We start from the raw sequence: 16,720 nt of genomic DNA, 5'->3' as shown, positions 1-16,720 counted from the left end.
CTTGTCTGCAACAGAAACGTGTTCGTATGTTGAAATGTTTCAATGCATATTTTTACATCCTGTGACCACAGGCTCTAAATGTTAAAAACAATTCCTTCTGGGTGGAGATATCATTGCAGTTATTATTAGTACTCAATCAGTTGAAAGAGGAGTGTATGAAGCATGATAATCATTACCGATGAAAAGTGAGGTTTGCTGGGAATCATCTTATGAAGGTGGACGGAGCTGCTGTTTCCCAGTTGGTTCAAGCATCAGAGTGATGGGACCTGTGGCCAGAGTGGCCAGGATCTTCATCCCACCGATGCAGGAACTGGGGATGGAGGGGGCTTTGCTCCCCAACGTCACTCAACCCTTTGAACTCCTTTTCTTTATAAGCCAGAAATTCACATGGCAACACATCTTCTAACGTTATTTTGAATCTGGCAACTCTCTTGGGTTCTCCATTTTGTTGCAAGGAAAGAAGCAGAAGCCCCTGCCATGGTCGCATCACTGAGATGTGCCAGATGCTGTTGTCCTGTGACTCAGAGGCAGCCGGTCAGCCCCGGACCTTGAGAAAAGGCAGAGCCGACCGTCTACTGTTACCCCAACACACGTTGTCAACACCACATCTGCTATTGTACACCTATTAGAATGCCTCTCCATCCCCCAAACACACAAATGAGACGGTGCCGAACTCTGGTGAGGAAGTGGAGCGCCCACACGCCCATACGTTATTGGGAAGAATGTAAAATGGTACAGCCACTTTGGAAAACAGTTCGATGGCTTCTTATAAAATTAAAAACAAATTTACCATATTACTTTCAATCCCATTCCCAGATATTTGCCCTAGGGAAATGAAAACTCAGGCTCACACAGAAGCCAACATGGGAATGTTTAGAGTGGCTTTGTTTATGGACGCCCAAACCTGGAACCGACCTAAGTGTCCTTCAGCAGGTGAACAGACGCACGTCCATATGGTAGGTGGGGGCTGTGTGGAGCCTGATACTCGTGGACTGGCAGGAGGTGTGTCCTGGGCAAGGGGCAGGGGAGGGGTGGGGCGAGGGCAGGCCATCTATGGGAGGGATGTGCTCCACAGGGTGGAAGCAGGGAGACCAGACAGGAGGAGCCTTGCCATCCAGGTCTGGGGTGTGGAGGAGATTCAGGTATATTTTTAAGGTGGAGCCAACAGGATTTACTGACAACTTGGATGTGAGGTGAGAGAATTAAGAGTCAGGACGAGGCCAAGGGTTCTGGCCTGAGCAACAGGAAGGCCGAGGCCGCGGGTAGAGCAGGTTTGGGAGTGGGTGGGGAGTGGATGAGGCGTCCAGCTTTGGACACACCAGATCAGAGACATCTTTCAGACATCCAGTGGAGTTGGCAGGTAGCCACACTCAGGGAGCTGGACAGGGGACATGCTGGGAACATGAGGGTCCCAGCTGAGGGTGTGCAGTTGGGTCTCGTCTGGGCTGCAGACTCTGCCTGTTCACTCACACTCCGCTGTAATTACTGCGGCCTTATGGCTGGAGCTTCCGCAACCCCCGTAGAGCTTCTGCTGAGGGCCAGAGCCCGTGCTGGGCACTGGGGTTGCCTCAGTGAGTGACCAGGTAGGAACCCCGCGTCTTGTGGGACTTGTTTTCCGGAGGCGGAGAGAGATGTGTCACAGCACACTAGCGGGCCACAAGAGCTGGTGGGAGGGGCGGCAGTGCAGGGTGGGACTAGCAGATGGGCAGAGTCAGGTCCCCTTGATTTCCTCTGTGGGTCCTGACTCTGCACTTCACTCCCTAAAACCTCACCACCACCAACTCACTCCTGCTTCCCTAGGAGTGTGGGAGTCAGACCCAGGGGGCGTGCCAGTCCTGCCCATGGCCCGGGCTGGACGAGGGCTCGGTCTGAGGGCTGAGGGGCAGCTCTTCTAGGCCTCCGGCCAGCCTGAACCACCCAGGGCTGCCTGGGCTGTCAGCCAGGACCAGACAGCAGCTCAGGCTGGAATGTGGATGGGGCAGGATGAGAGAGGAGGAGAGGGGCAGGCGGGCAGCAGGGCTCCATGGGGAGGACACCTGATGTGGGGCTGGGTGCCCACTGGGGGACATTCCGAAACATTCCTCACTGAAGGCAGATAATCCCAGGCAGCAACAAAAGCTGGCCGCATATCCCAGACCACCACCTCTGTGACCTGCTTCACGTCTCCCTCTCCACCACCTCAGTCTCGTCTCTCAAGAGCGGAAATGGAGGTTCAGGGAGGTCCAGAGAGTGGCCCCATCACACAGCACGTTACAGCAAGCGGGGCTCATGCCCAGGTCCTCCTGAGTCCAGAGGGGTGCTCTGCACACCACACACATGCTCACACACACGCACACTCACTCACTCATACACATGCATGCCCCCGACATGTGCACACCACGTGCATGCTCACACGCATGCCCACACATGCATGTTAACACACACTCATACATGCATGTCCACACATGAAGCCACAGAGTCATACACATGCACCCCCACGCTCACACACATGTCCACGCTCATACGCATGCACACACTCATACCACTCACACTCTTTCCCTCATACACAGGTACTCATACATGCATGCTCACACTCACACACATGCACTCACACGCATGCTCACATGAACTCACACACTTATACACACACGCTCACACACAAGGGTGAGCTGGGCCAGTGTGCAAGGCCCTGAATCCCAGGCGTCTGTACCTGGGTCTGAGGTTCCTGCGGCCAGCAATGTTGCCCAGCACAGCCCTGCGGTCAGCCTGGCTGGCTGGGGGCTCAAAAGTGGTGGGAGGGGCTGCAACCCCCTGCGCCCAAGCTGGCTGCACAGGCTCTCCACGTGCCCTCTCCCGCCAGGCTCACCGGTTGATCTCTGACTTGCAGGCAAGCTCAAAGTTGTAGTCCTTTGCCTTGGTGGGCTGAAAGATCACATCAAGTTGCAGAGTTTCCAGCGGCAGGATCGTCCCAAACCCATCATTGGGCTGGATGTCCACAAACTGGCAAACAGAAAACCATCGATGCCAAAGTGCAACATAGTGATCTGCTGGGGGTCTCACAGGGGGCTGCATGGATACGTGTGTGGCAGGGCTGTGGCAGAGTGTGTGAGTGTGAGCAGTGGGGACGTGTGTCTGCATGTGTGTGAGCGTGTGTGCATGTGTATGTGTGTATGAGTGTGTGAGCACGTGTGAGTGTGCGCACGCGTGAGCGTGTACGTCTGCGTGTGTGGGAGCGTGTGCATGTGTGCACGTGTGAGCATGTCTGCACGTATGTGAGTGTGTGCATGCATGTGCGAGAATGTGTGTATGAGTGTGTGCACGTGTCTATGTATACGTGAGTGCATGTGTGTGCATGAGTGTGTATGAGTGTGTGCGAGCATGTGTCCACATGTGTGAGCATGTGAGTGTGCACATGTGTGTATGTCTGCACGTGTATGAGCGTGTGCATATATGTATGAGTTTGCGCGCATGGGTGAGCGTGTGTGTGCATGTGTGTGTGCATGTGTATGAGTTTGTGTGTGTATGTGAGTGCATATGTGTGCGTGTGAGTGCACGTGTGTGTCTGCATGTGTGTGAGTGTGTATACGTGTGTCTGAGTGTATGTGAGTGTGTCTTCATGTATGTATGTGTGTGTGTGTGGGTGTGTGAGTGGATGGTGGGGTTGGCGGCAGGGCAGCCCAGGGAGGGGCAGACAGGCCTGGGCCTCGTCTTGGCTGCCCTGCAGGGCAGGGAGGGGAGAGGAGTCTGGAGCCCTGTGGGTCCAGCAGATGCAGAGAGGCAAAGGCAGGGCGAGGCAGCAATAGCAGGCAGTGGGGACGAGGAGACTGACAAGTGGAGAGAGACACACAGCCAAGGTGCCTGGAGGTGGGAGTGGGGTATGGGGAAGGGTGAGGCCACTTGGTGCTGGGCACCTGGACCCTGGGGCAGCAGCTGCCTTGGCCTGTCCCCAGAGCCTCCCGACTTGGCCTACACCCCCATGCTCCTCCCTGACCATGTGAGGTACCTTGGGGAGCCCGACGAATCCAAACTCCTGAGGCAGGAGGGAGTGGTTGCAGAGGCTGACTTCGGTCCTGATGGCCTCGTAGATGGTGCAGTAGCCAAAGTCCACCTCGGAGGGGCTGAGCTCCAGGTCTGAGGTGGTGACTATGGCGTGGACGGTAAACCCCACAGGTTTGATCTGAACACAAAAGGCAAGTGCATCCCGGTCACTTGCAGGCAGTTCATGCAAATGCCTCCCAAGTAAGAAAGCACGCGCATTGCTGGGCGACAACACGCCCTTTCATGCACACGAGTCTCTCTTGTAAGAAATCCACTGCCCTGGGGTCCCCTGACTTGGGAGGACATAAAAGCAGCCGTCACAAAGAGGTGCCAAAGAGGAGGGGAGGAGCGCAGGCAGGCGAGGTGTGGGAGTGTGAGTGCACGTGTGTGCACATGTGTGTGCATACATGTGCGCGCATACTGAGGATGTTCACACACATGCACACCTCGGTCTGTGAGTGTGGATGGATTGTGTGTGCACGGGTGTACGTGTGTGTGTCTGTGAGCGCGTGGTATACTGCGTGTGTGCATGTGGGCGTTTGCGGGTTGGGGTGCCTGGGGGACAGCCCCGCCTGGCCCTGGACAGCACTCAGAGGCTTCTCTCTGACCCACAGACACCCTCCCTTCATCTCCACTGTGCAGTGGCTGCTGGTCAGGTGACTGGAAACTTCCACCAGGAGGCTACGTGAGGATGGCTCAAGAACCAGGGCCTTGTCTTTTTGGGGGCCTCGCTCAGGCACAGAGCCCAGACCCCAGAGCAGCCCCCTGTTCCCCAAGAGCGCCCAGCAGTCCTGGGACGGGCCCCACACAGACCTGGTCAGCCACCCATATTGTCATTGGGGCCTCCAGAACTCTGCTTTCCTTGTCAAAATACTTCCCTGCATCTTCCGGGAGGGAGTGTCTGAAAGAGACAGGATGCTCTTGAACGTACTTGTCTTCTTCATATTTTGTAAAACAACAGTAAAACTGAACTATAAGTGGTGTTCTTAAATCATGCAGGAGCTACAAAATATATGAAATATAAAAGCGATGAGCCATGCATCACGCCAGCCTCCTCTTCTCGTGGGGATCCCTGACAGCTGGGCAGAGTGCCTGCCGGCCTCCCGGCCCTCACCGCGGCAGGAACTTGAGCTGCACCGAGTAGGACGACAGGGCCTGGATGTAGCCTGTCTCGGGCAGAAGCTCCATGTGGCCCCTCAGCTCCTCGCACACCTCGAACTTCAGGCGCAGGGCCGCTTTCGACCTGCAGCGTGTTAAGGGACACGAGATGACACTGTGTGTGTTTAATCCTCTGATTGCCCCTTCTCACCACCCAGCTGTCCCCGGGTGCTCGGTGCACACAAAAGCGCCACACGGAGCCGTAAGCCCCGACTGTGGGAGCGAGGGTCTCCACAGCCGTGCTTGTTCAGGGCCGGTTTTCCTGAAAGGAAATCTGATGAGGAATTCTTACAAATGAGAACACTGCGACTGAAGCACGGCCATAGTCAGAGCTCAGAGACCCCGTGTCTTCTGGAAAGTCCAGGTGTGGGCAGGGCTGGTTCCTTCCGGAAGCTCCAGGGAGAATTCGTTTCCTGGCTTTTCTAGTTTCTAGAGGCGCCGCTTACCTTGGCTCGTGGCCCCTTCCTCCATCTTCACAACCAGCAGCACAGCATCTTCCAGTCTCTGGTCTGACTCTGACCCTCCGGCCTCCCTCCTGTGACAACCTTGGATTCCTGTGGGCCTCCCAGGTAACCAGGGTGACCCCCCTTCTTGAGGTCCCTAACTCAATCACACCCGTGGGTGCCCTGCTCCCTGACCCCGGGGCTCACCGCGTGTGGACGAGGATGGAGTCCTGATACAGCCGGTCGTACATGCATATCTTCAGGTCCACGTTGGGCTTTGGCACCCAGACCGGCACGTCGATAGCAATGCCAACGACTCTGAAATATAACTGAATTGAACATGTAAATTCAACAACACGTATTTCCATCAGCAAAGCAGACAATGCCAAAGAGCGTTAATACAGAACTCAGCCGTAGAGTTTTTATAAGTCTTAGAAGTATTGGAAGGTCGATAATTAAACTAGCCAAGTTTTGGAGTTTTGTGGCACTTTTCATATCGTATAATTAAAAAAATCCTTTTTATTATCAAAATTTTCAATGATAAAAAGATAGAATGGTACAGTGCATTGTCATGTACCCATCACACAGCTTCATAACTATCAACATTTTTAGCTGTTTAAAAAGACCTTTTTATTACAAAATCATGTGTCACACAGAAAGGTGTACACTTGATGAAACTTTCACAGCCAAGACAAAACGGATGCTCAGAAGTTTCAAAGGGACCGGGAAAGAGGGGGCACTTCTCCCCCTCCACCTTGGACTCTGGCATCTGCTTCTCCTGGTCAACCTCTGAGTCCTGGGTCTCGGGAGGTTTGGGGTTTGTGGGCGTCCTGCAGGGAGAGCTTATGCACAGCAGCCCCACTCAGGTGGGGCCGGGGCCTGGCAGGTCAGGAGGCCCCGGGGCTGGGAGGCAGGATGAAGCTGCGTGGGCAGGGAACTCTGCACACCTTCCTCCAGGACCCTCAGCCTGGGATGGTGGCCACACCTTCCAGACCACTAGCCCACAACCCGTGGGACTTGTGACACTCAGAACACCCCAGCCACCAGATTCTAGCCACAGGGTTGCCAAAACATACAACCCATTTCCGGGGCCAGAGACAAGAAGACTGGACAGAATAAACAGCAAACATGCCCAGTGAAATGGAGTTGCCGGGAGAGTCATGAGAGGACCTGAGGAGAAGCAGCTTCACTTGAAGGCAGTGGTGTGAGTGGCTGACAGCGGTGGGGCTGACTTGTGGCAGGGGACCGCTGCTCAGAGGGTCTGCGAGGCCCAGGAGCGGCACCCTGACTGCACCCTCAGCACCTGAGTCGGTGGCCAGGCGAGCAGGTGGACGAGGTGACACACTACATGCCAGGCTGAAGAAAGACCCAAGGCCCGGAGGACAGATGAAGGATGTTCCAGGGGCCCACAAAGCAGATGGGGGCCATCAGCATGGAAGCCCCCACCTATAGAGAAGCCCACCAGGCTCCGTCAGAACGGTGCACCCGGGCGTGTCCTGGTGAGTTCCGCATAGACGTATGAGGACGTGCCAGCCTGCACGGGGCCTCCTCGCTGGGGGACGGCAGGCAGCATCCTCAGACCACTAGAGGGAGGGGTCTGCAGGTGGGCAGAACTCAGAACCTCAGGGTCCATCTCGGGAAATGGGCAGGCAGGACTTGGAATCCATCCCTCAGCCCAGGAGGCTGATGCGGTGCGCTCTATCAGAGGGACCGCGTGTGCCCATTCCTGGTCCTTGGTCCCTCCTGTCACCACTGCAGGGGCATTGCGGGCAGTGTGGGGTATTGTGGGGTATCCTGGGGTCCTCTGGGGAAGTATGGGGCTCTTTTGGGCTCTGTGGGGGTAATGTGGGGCAGTGTGGGGCTCTGTGGGGGTATTGTGGGGCAGTTTGTGGAGCACTGTGGGGCATTGTGGGGTATACTGGGGTCCTCTGGGGCAGTGTGAGGCTCTGTGGGGCAGTGTGGGGCTCTGTGGGGTATTGTGGGGTATCCTGGGGTCCTCTGGGGGCAGTGTGGGGCTCTATGGTACAATGTGGGGCTCTGTGGGGCAGTGTGGGGCTCTGTGGGGTATTGTGTGGCTCTGTGGGGAACTGTGGGGTATTGTGGGGTATCATCTATCCCTTGGGGTTCCTGTTATAGAGAAATATTCCCATCTCAACTCCCTGACCCCTGAAAGACTCATTTCTATGGGAAATGTGCCAGCGCAGAGATTCCGATGGAGAGAAGAGGGGAGGAGAGCCTGGTGAGCACACACACCAAACAGTCACACTTGGACAGAGACGGCCGCCTGCGGGCAATGTGGGCCACGGGTGTCGGGCGAGGACTCCCGACAGTGGGGCACAGCAGGAGGGATCCCCAAGACTCTAATGATGGTTGAGTAAGGCCTAGGCGTTGAGGGCAGGAAAGGGGGAAAATAAAAGGGATTCCCAATTGCACTTGAGTTTGGTGGTGAGGAAGCAAGTGAGAGCGTCTTGCTGGGGTGCAGCCCATCCCGGAGGACTGTCCTCCTTCCACAGAAGGACAGAGAGTCACCTGGTACTTGAGGCTGGGGAGCGGGACGGCACCGTTCCAGGAGTGGAAAGTAGAATTTCCAAATAAAGGGAAAAAGCAGAATAAATAGTGGCTTAATCAAACCAATGAAAACAAAATTGAAAAAGAGGAAACAATATCATGAAATAAATAATAACCATAAACGAAGATAGAAGGAGTAAAAGAGAGTCTGTCAGTTCTCACTGTGCAAGTGCCTGGATCCTCCCAGCGGCGGTGGAGAGCGACACTCTGGGCTGAAGGACACCTGAGCTCCATGAGAGATGCAAAGCTATAGAGAAGGACGGCTGTGGGGCCGGCCCCGTGGCTTAGTGGTTAAGTGCGCGCGCTCTGCTACTTGCGGCCCGGGTTCGGATCCCGGGCGCGCACCAACGCACCGCTTCTCCGGCCACGCTGAGGCCGCGTCCCATATACAGCAACTAGAAGGATGTGCAGCTATGACATACAACTATCTACTGGGGCTTTAGGGGAAAAAAAAGGAGGAGCATTGGCAATAGATGTTAGCTCAGAGCCGGTCTTCCTCAACAAAAAGAGGAGGATTAGCATGGATGTTAGCTCAGTGCTGATCTTCCTCACAAAAAAAAAAAAAAAAAAAGAGAAGGACGGCTGTGAAGGGCAAAGGGAATGCGAGGCAGATGTGGACCAGACGGAGGCATGCCTGGCCTGGTCATGGTCACCAGGTCAGCGGGGTCCACAGCAACACAGGCAGCGGGAGGAAGGGGGTTTGGTTCCCCTCCCACAGCGGACGGTGAGGCGGCTGTTAGACACGGAAGAGTGCCTGGCACAGACGTGACATGGGGAGGCAGACACGTGGAGAGAAGATGGATAATGCCAACGACCCAGTTAGTAACTTTGTTTACAGCTCCTAACAAATACATGTTCTTCATATGCACACATCAGTTATAAACTCAACCTTGCCTTCGGCCACAAAGAAAACCTTAACAAATTAAAAAAAAAGAGTTTGCAGGTCATATTCTCTGAGCATAATTTAATAAACTCATAAATAAATGATAAAAAGTAATAAATAAAAATTTTGACTACTTGCAAGTTAGGAAAGACATTTCTAGTGATTAAGAGCAAGGACTCAGTGTGTGAGTGTGTGGGTGTGCACATGTGTGCATGGATATGTGTGCTTGAGTGTGTTCACGTGTGTCTGTGTTGGCTATGGTGCTAACCATCTGTGGCACCAACTAGCCATCCAAGTATGGACAGCACGGGCAACCGCTTCACATGGTTGTGGGGAGTGAACGCAGGGGGACAGGGACCCCATGCCCAGGGAAGGGTCAGAGCTGCGGTGACAACATGCATAAGGTGACAGTGGGATACTCACCGTTGGGCATTGCGGATTCTTAAACACGACCTTGAACCTGGTGTGGACAGCTCCTGGGATAACCGGAGTGAAGATGACGGGCACTTTGACAGAGCTGAAGGGGCCGATCTCACCCTCTGCGACCTGCACGGGAAGAGCCTGGTCAGTCAGGCTTCCTGTTCCTAGCAAAGCGCTGCCCACTGCCCTCAGCACTGCCACGTCACTGCGAGGGTGAGTGGTGGCAGGACCCGTGTCCCTGGGGAGCCCCTTGGCCACACAGACTTGGTCCTAAGCCTGGCCTTGCCCCAACAGGACTCATTGCCCAGGATTCCAGTCAAGGGGAGGAGGCGAAGGGCAGCCTGAACCCTGCCCCAAATGCTCCCCTCACTGTGTGTGCACTCACGCTCGATAACCCCCGGCCCTTGCACACACATGTGCACGCACATGCACACACACATGCACGCCATGCTTCAGCCTAGGAGGCTCTGCTGTTGGTATCTTCTCTGAGCTGGACCTAGTGCCCTGCACCCAGGACACTGCCTCTGCTGCTCTGGTCCTGCCCAGCCCCAGCTTGGGACAGGGGTGGCCAGATGCCAGCTGAGACTGCAAGCTGCCCTGAGGCTGCGAGTCCAGCAGCCAGACAAGCCCAGTCCAGCTCTGATCAAATGGACAGGCTGCCTTGGGGGAGGGGGTCAGGAGGACACAGCTGGAGGAAGGTGGGCTTGGGGCAGGTGGGACTTGCTGACCTCTCCCAGCGAGATTTCCATCTGTTCTTCATGGGGAGGTATGGTCGTGATGGTGGCCATGGTCACTCCCTCTGATTCTGGAAGAGAAGGGGCTCTAGATGCCAAGGCTGGCTGAGAAGGGAGGGGGCAGCTCTGCCCAGACCCACCTGAGACACGGTCAACCCCAACCCATCCTCCAGGAGCTGTGTGGCCCATGGGGAGCTGGTGTGCCAGGGTGCAATCCGGCCCCTCCCTCTCCTGGACCACCTGCTGTATGGGGCTTGTTCTCAGGAGAGGGAGCCTGGGGTAGGAGAGGGGGCCAGAGCTGCCCCAAGGCCCTAGTGAGGGCAGGTGGGCTGGTGAGAGGCGCTGGCCCCGGGAGAGCTGGTGGGTGCAGTGGCCTGAGTGCAGTGTGTCGGAGAGAGGATGGTGGAGAAGAGTGGAGGGAGCAAGGCAGCCAGCCCTTTCGGGCTTTCCTTTAAAGCAGAAGGAGAGGGGAAAGTAGGCTCAAAGGGGTTTTGGATCAAGGTGAGGAGACAGCAGAATGCTGTGTCTGCCCAGAACGGCTGAGCAGAGAGAGAAGGACGCAGATGCTGAGGAGAGGAGGCTGCAGGGGTGTGGCCTGGGGGCAGGGGGCCCAGGGCCCGGGAGGCGCAGCCGAGGGTAGCCAAGGTGTGGGAGGCCCTCCCCATGCCCACCATGCTCTAGGGACTGACCAGAGCGGGAGGGGCTGCTAAATCCAGAAAGTTTTAAGACAGTATTATCTTTCAAGGACTTTTCTTTTATAGTCAATTTCGTAGCCTAATTTTTCACAGGTATTTAGTTTTTCTGTGTATGTGCTGCTGGCATGTTCCAGTCACCGCTTCCCTGCTGTGGGTGTGGATTCTGACCCGCCCTTTGGTGTTCAGGGCAGCACCCCAAGAACCAGCAGGCCATTTATCAGGAAGGCCCCTGAAAGCAGACGCTATCTCCTCTGGTCTGAGAAGGGCTTTCTGTTGACCGTGCACAGGAACAGACACAACTGATAGGGGAGGCGAAGGTCAGCATCCTGTTTGACTCCTCCTCTGGCCTCTGCCCAGCTGCCAGGCTGGGCTGCCGCAGAGCACTGCTGCAGTCCACCGCAGGTCTGCACCCTGGACACCACATGTGGCTGGATTATTACCCCATCAGGTGGTATACACCATTTCTGGGGCCTGGGGTTGCAAAGGCAGAGGGCCCCCAGCTCTGGGTTCTTCCAACTTGGTGGACTTGTCACCCTGCCCAGCAGCCACAACTCACCAGGCTGGGGGAGGGGCGAGTCAGCCACCGCCACCCCAATGTTGACGTCCTGGTGTGCCTCAGGAGTAACCACAGTGACAGCCTGGACCTGAGCCCAGGGGGTCCTCCTCTAGGCCTGAGCCCAGGCCAGACCCTGGGGTCAGCTGCTTCATTCTATGTGGATATGACTAGGGGTCTCTTGGTGTCCCAGTGTGGAAGGGTGTCAATCTGTCTGCTGGGGCTTTCATAAATTCCAGAATCAGGCTCGTTAATCATTAGGAAAGCTTTCTTTAATTACGTGTCCAGTGTTATCTGCTCCAGGGGTCTGTTCCATTCTATCAGTCATAGAGTGAATATTTACTCACTTTCTGGATGTGAGTTTAGATGTGTTTCAACATTTTAGAAAATTCTCAGCAAGTATCTCTTTAAATATTGCCTTTTCCTGACTCCAGGAGACAAGTTAGACCTCCTCACTCTGTCTTCCATGGCTCGGACCATTTATTTCACGTTTCCATCTCTGTCTCTCTGTCTGCATTTAGAAAATTTCTCTGGGTCTGTCTTCTAGTTTACCAATTCTCTCTTCAGCGTTGTCTAATCTACAGTTTAACCCACTGATTGGGGTTTCATTTTCAATGATCATATTCTGACTTCTAGAAGTTTTATTTGGTTCATTTTCAGATCTACTTGATCTTATTCTTTTGTGATGTTTTCAATGTACTGAGCATTTTTAAGCTTATTTTATGTTCAGTGTGATAACATCAATATCTGAAACATGCAAGATTGCGTAGCTCTCTGTTATTTATGTGTATTGAGTGATTTCTTTCCCATTTCTTTTTATTAAGGAATAATTTACATACAGTAAAATTCACCCTTTTTAGTGTAACCTTCTGTGAGTTCTGACAAATGCATACAATTGTGTTCCCCTCACCACAATTGAGATAGAACAGTCCCATCACCCCAAAACCCCTGCCCCTTTGTTGTCACTCCCTCCTCTTGCTCCTGGCAACCACGGGTTTGTTTTCTGTCCCCGTAGCATTGCCTTTTCTGGAATGTCACACAAATGGAATCATGGTTTGTGGTTTTTATGAGTGTGGCTTCTTTCACTTAGCACGATAAATTTGAGATTTATCCATGTTGTTCATGTATCACTAGTTCATTCCTTTTTAGTGCTGAATGGTATTCCACGGCAGGGGCATGCCACAGTTTATCCAGGCACCAGTCGACAGAATTTGGGTAGCTAGTTTTTGGCAATTACAAATAAATCCTCTATAAATATTCATGTACAGGTTTCTGTCTGAATGTAAGTTTTCATTTGTCTTGGCAAATACCTATGAATGGAGTTTCTGGGTTGTATGATGTTTGTTTAATTTTATGCGAAACTGCTGAACTGTTTTCCAAAGTGGCTGCACCGTCTTGCATTCCCAGTAGCCATGGATGAGAGCTACAGCTGCTCCTCACCAGCACTTGGTTTGTCAGTTTTTTGTCTTTTTGCTTTTAATCTTGCCATTCTGAGAGGTGTGTCGTGGTGCCCTACTGTGGTTTAATTTGCACTTCCTTCATGTCTAATGATGTGGAGCATCTTTTCACGAGCTTATCTGCCGTCCACATGTCTTCTCCGGTGAAGTGCCTATTCCAGTCTTTTCCCCATTTTTAAACTGGGTTACTTGTTTTCTAATCGAGGTTTGAAAGTTCTTCATATATTTTGGATATGTTCTTTATCAGATACGTGATTTGCTAATATTTCCTGGCAGTCTGTGACTTATCTTTTCACTCTCTTAACAGTATCTTTAGAAGAGCAGTTATTTTTAGTTTTGATGAAATTCAGTTTATAATTTTTTATTTTTGCTGAGGAAGATTAGCCCTGAGCTAACACCTGTGCCAATCTTCCTCCACTTTATATGTGGGTCGTCACCACAGCATGGCTGATGAGTGGTGTAGGTCCGTGCCCAGGATCCAAACCCACGAACCCAGGCTGCTGAAGCGCAGTGCACTGAACTTAACCATTACACCATGGGGCAGGCCCCTATAATTTTTTTAAAAAATGGATCATGCTTTTGATGTCGCATCTAAGAAATCTTTGCCTAACCCAAGGTTACACAGGTTTTCTCCTATGTTTTCTTTTTTTTTTTTTAAAGATTTTATTTATTCAGTTTTTTCCCCCCAAAGCCCCAGTAGACAGTTGTATGCCATAGGTTCACATCCTTCTAGTTGCTGTACGTGGGACCCGGCCTCGTGTTGGAGGGAGAAGTGGTGCCTCAGGGCGCTCCCGGGATCCGAACCCGGGTCGCCAGCATCAGAGCGCACGCACTTAACCGCCAAGCCACAGAGCCGGCCCTCTCCTATGTTTTCTTCTAGAAGTTTTATAGTTTTAGATTTTACATTTAGGTCTACGACTTGTTTTGAATAATTTTTGTTTACAGGGTGAGGAATGGGCAGAGGTTAATTTTGCAGCATATGTTTATCTAATTGTTAAGGGCTCCTTTGCTGGAGACTGTTCTTTCTCCAGGAACCTCTATTGGAAATCAACTGGCCACACTCGTGTGGTCTAGTTTGGACTTGGTTGTGTTCCACTGATCTCCGTGCCCCCCTTTGCCAACACCACACTGTCCTGTTAGTGCAGCTCAGGGGTGAGGCTGACGCCAGGGAGTCTGAGTCCTCCAGCTTTGCTCTTCTCTTTCAAAACTGTTTTGGCTATTTTAGATCTTTTGAATTTCCATATAAATTTTAGAACCAGCTTCTCAATTTCCATGAAAAATCCTGCTAGGATTTGGACTGGAACTGCATTCCTCGATAGTCAGTTACGGGAGAGCTAACGTCTTAACAATATCGAGCCTCCAGTCCAGGATCTCCACGGTCTCCCCCTTATTTATTTATTTTTTGTGAGGAAGATCGGCTCTGAGCTAAGATCTGATGCCAATCCTCCTCTTTTTTTGCTGAGGAAGACTGGCGCTGAGCTAACATCCGTGCCCATCTTCCTCCACTCTATATGGGACGCCGCCACAGCATGGTTGGACAAGCCGTGCGTTGGTGTGCGGCCGGGATCCGAACCCGCGAACCCCGGGCCGCCACAGCGGAGCGTGCGCACTTAACTGCTTGCGCCACTGGGCCGGCCCCTCTCCCCTTTTTTTGAGGCTTTGACTTCTTTCATCAGTTTTGTAGTTTTCAGCACATAGACCCTGCACATTTTCTCTTAGCTTTGTAACTCGGTAGTTCATGTTTTTGGTGTTATCATAAACGGTACTTATAAAAATTCAATTTCCAATTGTTAATTTCTACTATCTAGAAATATGCTTCTTTTTTGCATATTGTATCCTGTGACTGTGCTAAACTCACTTATTAGTTTTGTAGCCTCTTTGGGATTTTCTATAAGGATAATAATATTGGTCTGTAAATAAAGATAATTTTATTGCTTTCTTCTCAAACTTTGTCTTTTATTTCCTTTTCTTGCCTTATCGCTCTGAATAGGAGTGAGTGAGTGGACATCTTCGCTGTATTTCCAATATTTTAGGGGAAAGCATTCAATCTTTCATCACTAAGTATGATGTCAGCTGTAGGTTTGTTTTTTTAAGATGCCCATTATCAGGTTGAGGAAATTCTCTCCTATTCCTATTTTGCTGAGAGTTTTGATCACGAATGGATATTGAATTTTGTCAAATGCTTTTTCTGCATGAGTTGAGACAATTAGATGTTTTTCCCTCTTTGGCCTGTCAATATGGTGAATCATGTTGGGTGTTTTTTGAATGTTGCACAGCCTTGTATCCGAGGACGGATGCCACTTGCTTACGATGTATTTTCCTTTCCACGTACTGCGGGATCCGTTGGCTGGTTTCTTTCTTTCTTTTTTTTTTTTAATATTTATTTATTTATTTAGCATGTGTGTGTGTGTGTGCGTGCGCGGAAGATCAGCCCTGAGCTAACATCCATGCCAATCCTCCTCTTTTTGCTGAGAGAAGACTGGCCCTGAGCTAACATCCGTGCCAATCTTCCTCCATTTTATATCGCTGGCTGGTTTCTTGATGAAGATGCCAAGTGACTTTTGACTGTGAGCTCGTGTTTCTTGGCACTTTATCTGTGAATTCCTTGAGTTCTGAGCTGAAGCTGCACTTTTCCAGAGGGGAGTTGCCTTTGTGTGACTGGGCACCCGAAGCTTTCCCCACCTGCGACGACCTTCTCCTGAAGCCTCTGCTGGAGATGGTTTATACGGTGCAGGGGCATGAGTTCAGGCTGCAGACCCACATGAGGCCTGGCGATGGTTTTAATCACCAAGGGAGAGTCCCCCCACTTACCTCGGAGCCAAGGGTGCGGGGACCTGGTCTGCTGCTTCCTTGCTGTCCTGCTCAGTGGCAGTTTATTCTTCTACTAGCATTCTTCACTGCTGCACTCACCAAGTGTGCAGCCCTCTAGGACCCTGCACACGCAGGGGTCTCCTGTCAGACGCACCCTGGGTGGACCCCTTCGTTTAACTCACTCAGAACACAACCCCTGCTGTGGCCACGGGCCAGTGCTGAGTCAGCAGGTCTCGGGAGCCCACACTGGGAGTTGGACTTCCGCCTGGGCTGAAGTGAGGACCCCCACAACCTCCAGTGGGGACTGTGTCCCAAACTCCACTCAGAAGATGGCCCCTGCTGACACGTGGTGGTGGGGGTCACCTTTTCAAGTGCTACTGGGGGCGGGGCGAGTCCTGTGGTCAAGGCCACCTGACCTCCCGACTCAGCACAGGAGGCAGAGGAGGCGCGGGAGCCGAACCTGCTCATTCTCTCTCCACGCCAAACAAAACCACAGTTTGCTTACCAGAGTCTCTCTTCTCTTCACTGCTTTGTTATGATTACAAAAATTGTCTTCTTTTTTTTGAAAGATAGTTTCCTGTAGTATTACAAATATAGCGAGGCAGGGGCTCCATCTGCCCCTGCACCCTGTGCTCACACCAGATGTTTGTGACGATCGGTGGTCCCCAGGGTGAGATGGCCCCACCTCTGGCAAGGTGCCAGCAGGGGCTGTGGAAGGATGCAGCTCCCTGTTTTAGGGCCACTTCAAAGACCAGGAGACTGTCTAATTGGTAAAGAGGAAAAGAAGCAGAGAGGCTAAAAGTCCAGAAAATAAGATTAAAAAAAGAAGAAGAAAAAAAAGCAGACCAATATAAAGCACAAAATATGATGGTGGAAACAAATCCAAATATATCAAGAATCACAATAAATGTAAATAGATTAAACACTCTGGAAAAAGTCTAAGACCATCAGACTGGATAAACAGACCAAAAATGTATAAGA

General features: G+C 52.2%; 1 protein-coding gene across 1 annotated transcript in view; it reads right to left on the bottom strand.

Moving 5' to 3' along the window:
* The window catches only part of CFAP74 (cilia and flagella associated protein 74), a 65,362-nt gene that overhangs the window by 8,914 nt on the left and 39,728 nt on the right, over nt 1–16,720 (bottom strand). The window contains exons 18-24 of the mRNA XM_087445829.1: nt 10,218–10,294; nt 9,493–9,615; nt 5,826–5,947; nt 5,132–5,260; nt 4,831–4,918; nt 3,983–4,156; nt 2,846–2,979 (exon numbers count right to left, since the gene is read on the bottom strand). Coding sequence (XP_087301955.1) covers nt 2,846–2,979; nt 3,983–4,156; nt 4,831–4,918; nt 5,132–5,260; nt 5,826–5,947; nt 9,493–9,615; nt 10,218–10,294 — 847 coding nt within the window. The remainder of the gene's footprint in view (nt 1–2,845; nt 2,980–3,982; nt 4,157–4,830; nt 4,919–5,131; nt 5,261–5,825; nt 5,948–9,492; nt 9,616–10,217; nt 10,295–16,720) is intronic.

This window comes from Ceratotherium simum, chromosome 22 (genome assembly GCF_057802395.1).
Source record: "Ceratotherium simum simum isolate JZ-2026a chromosome 22, ASM5780239v1, whole genome shotgun sequence".
NCBI classification, from domain to species: domain Eukaryota; kingdom Metazoa; phylum Chordata; class Mammalia; order Perissodactyla; family Rhinocerotidae; genus Ceratotherium; species Ceratotherium simum.
Note: the sequence above shows the minus strand (reverse complement) of the source record. Positions and strands in the feature narration are given on the sequence as shown.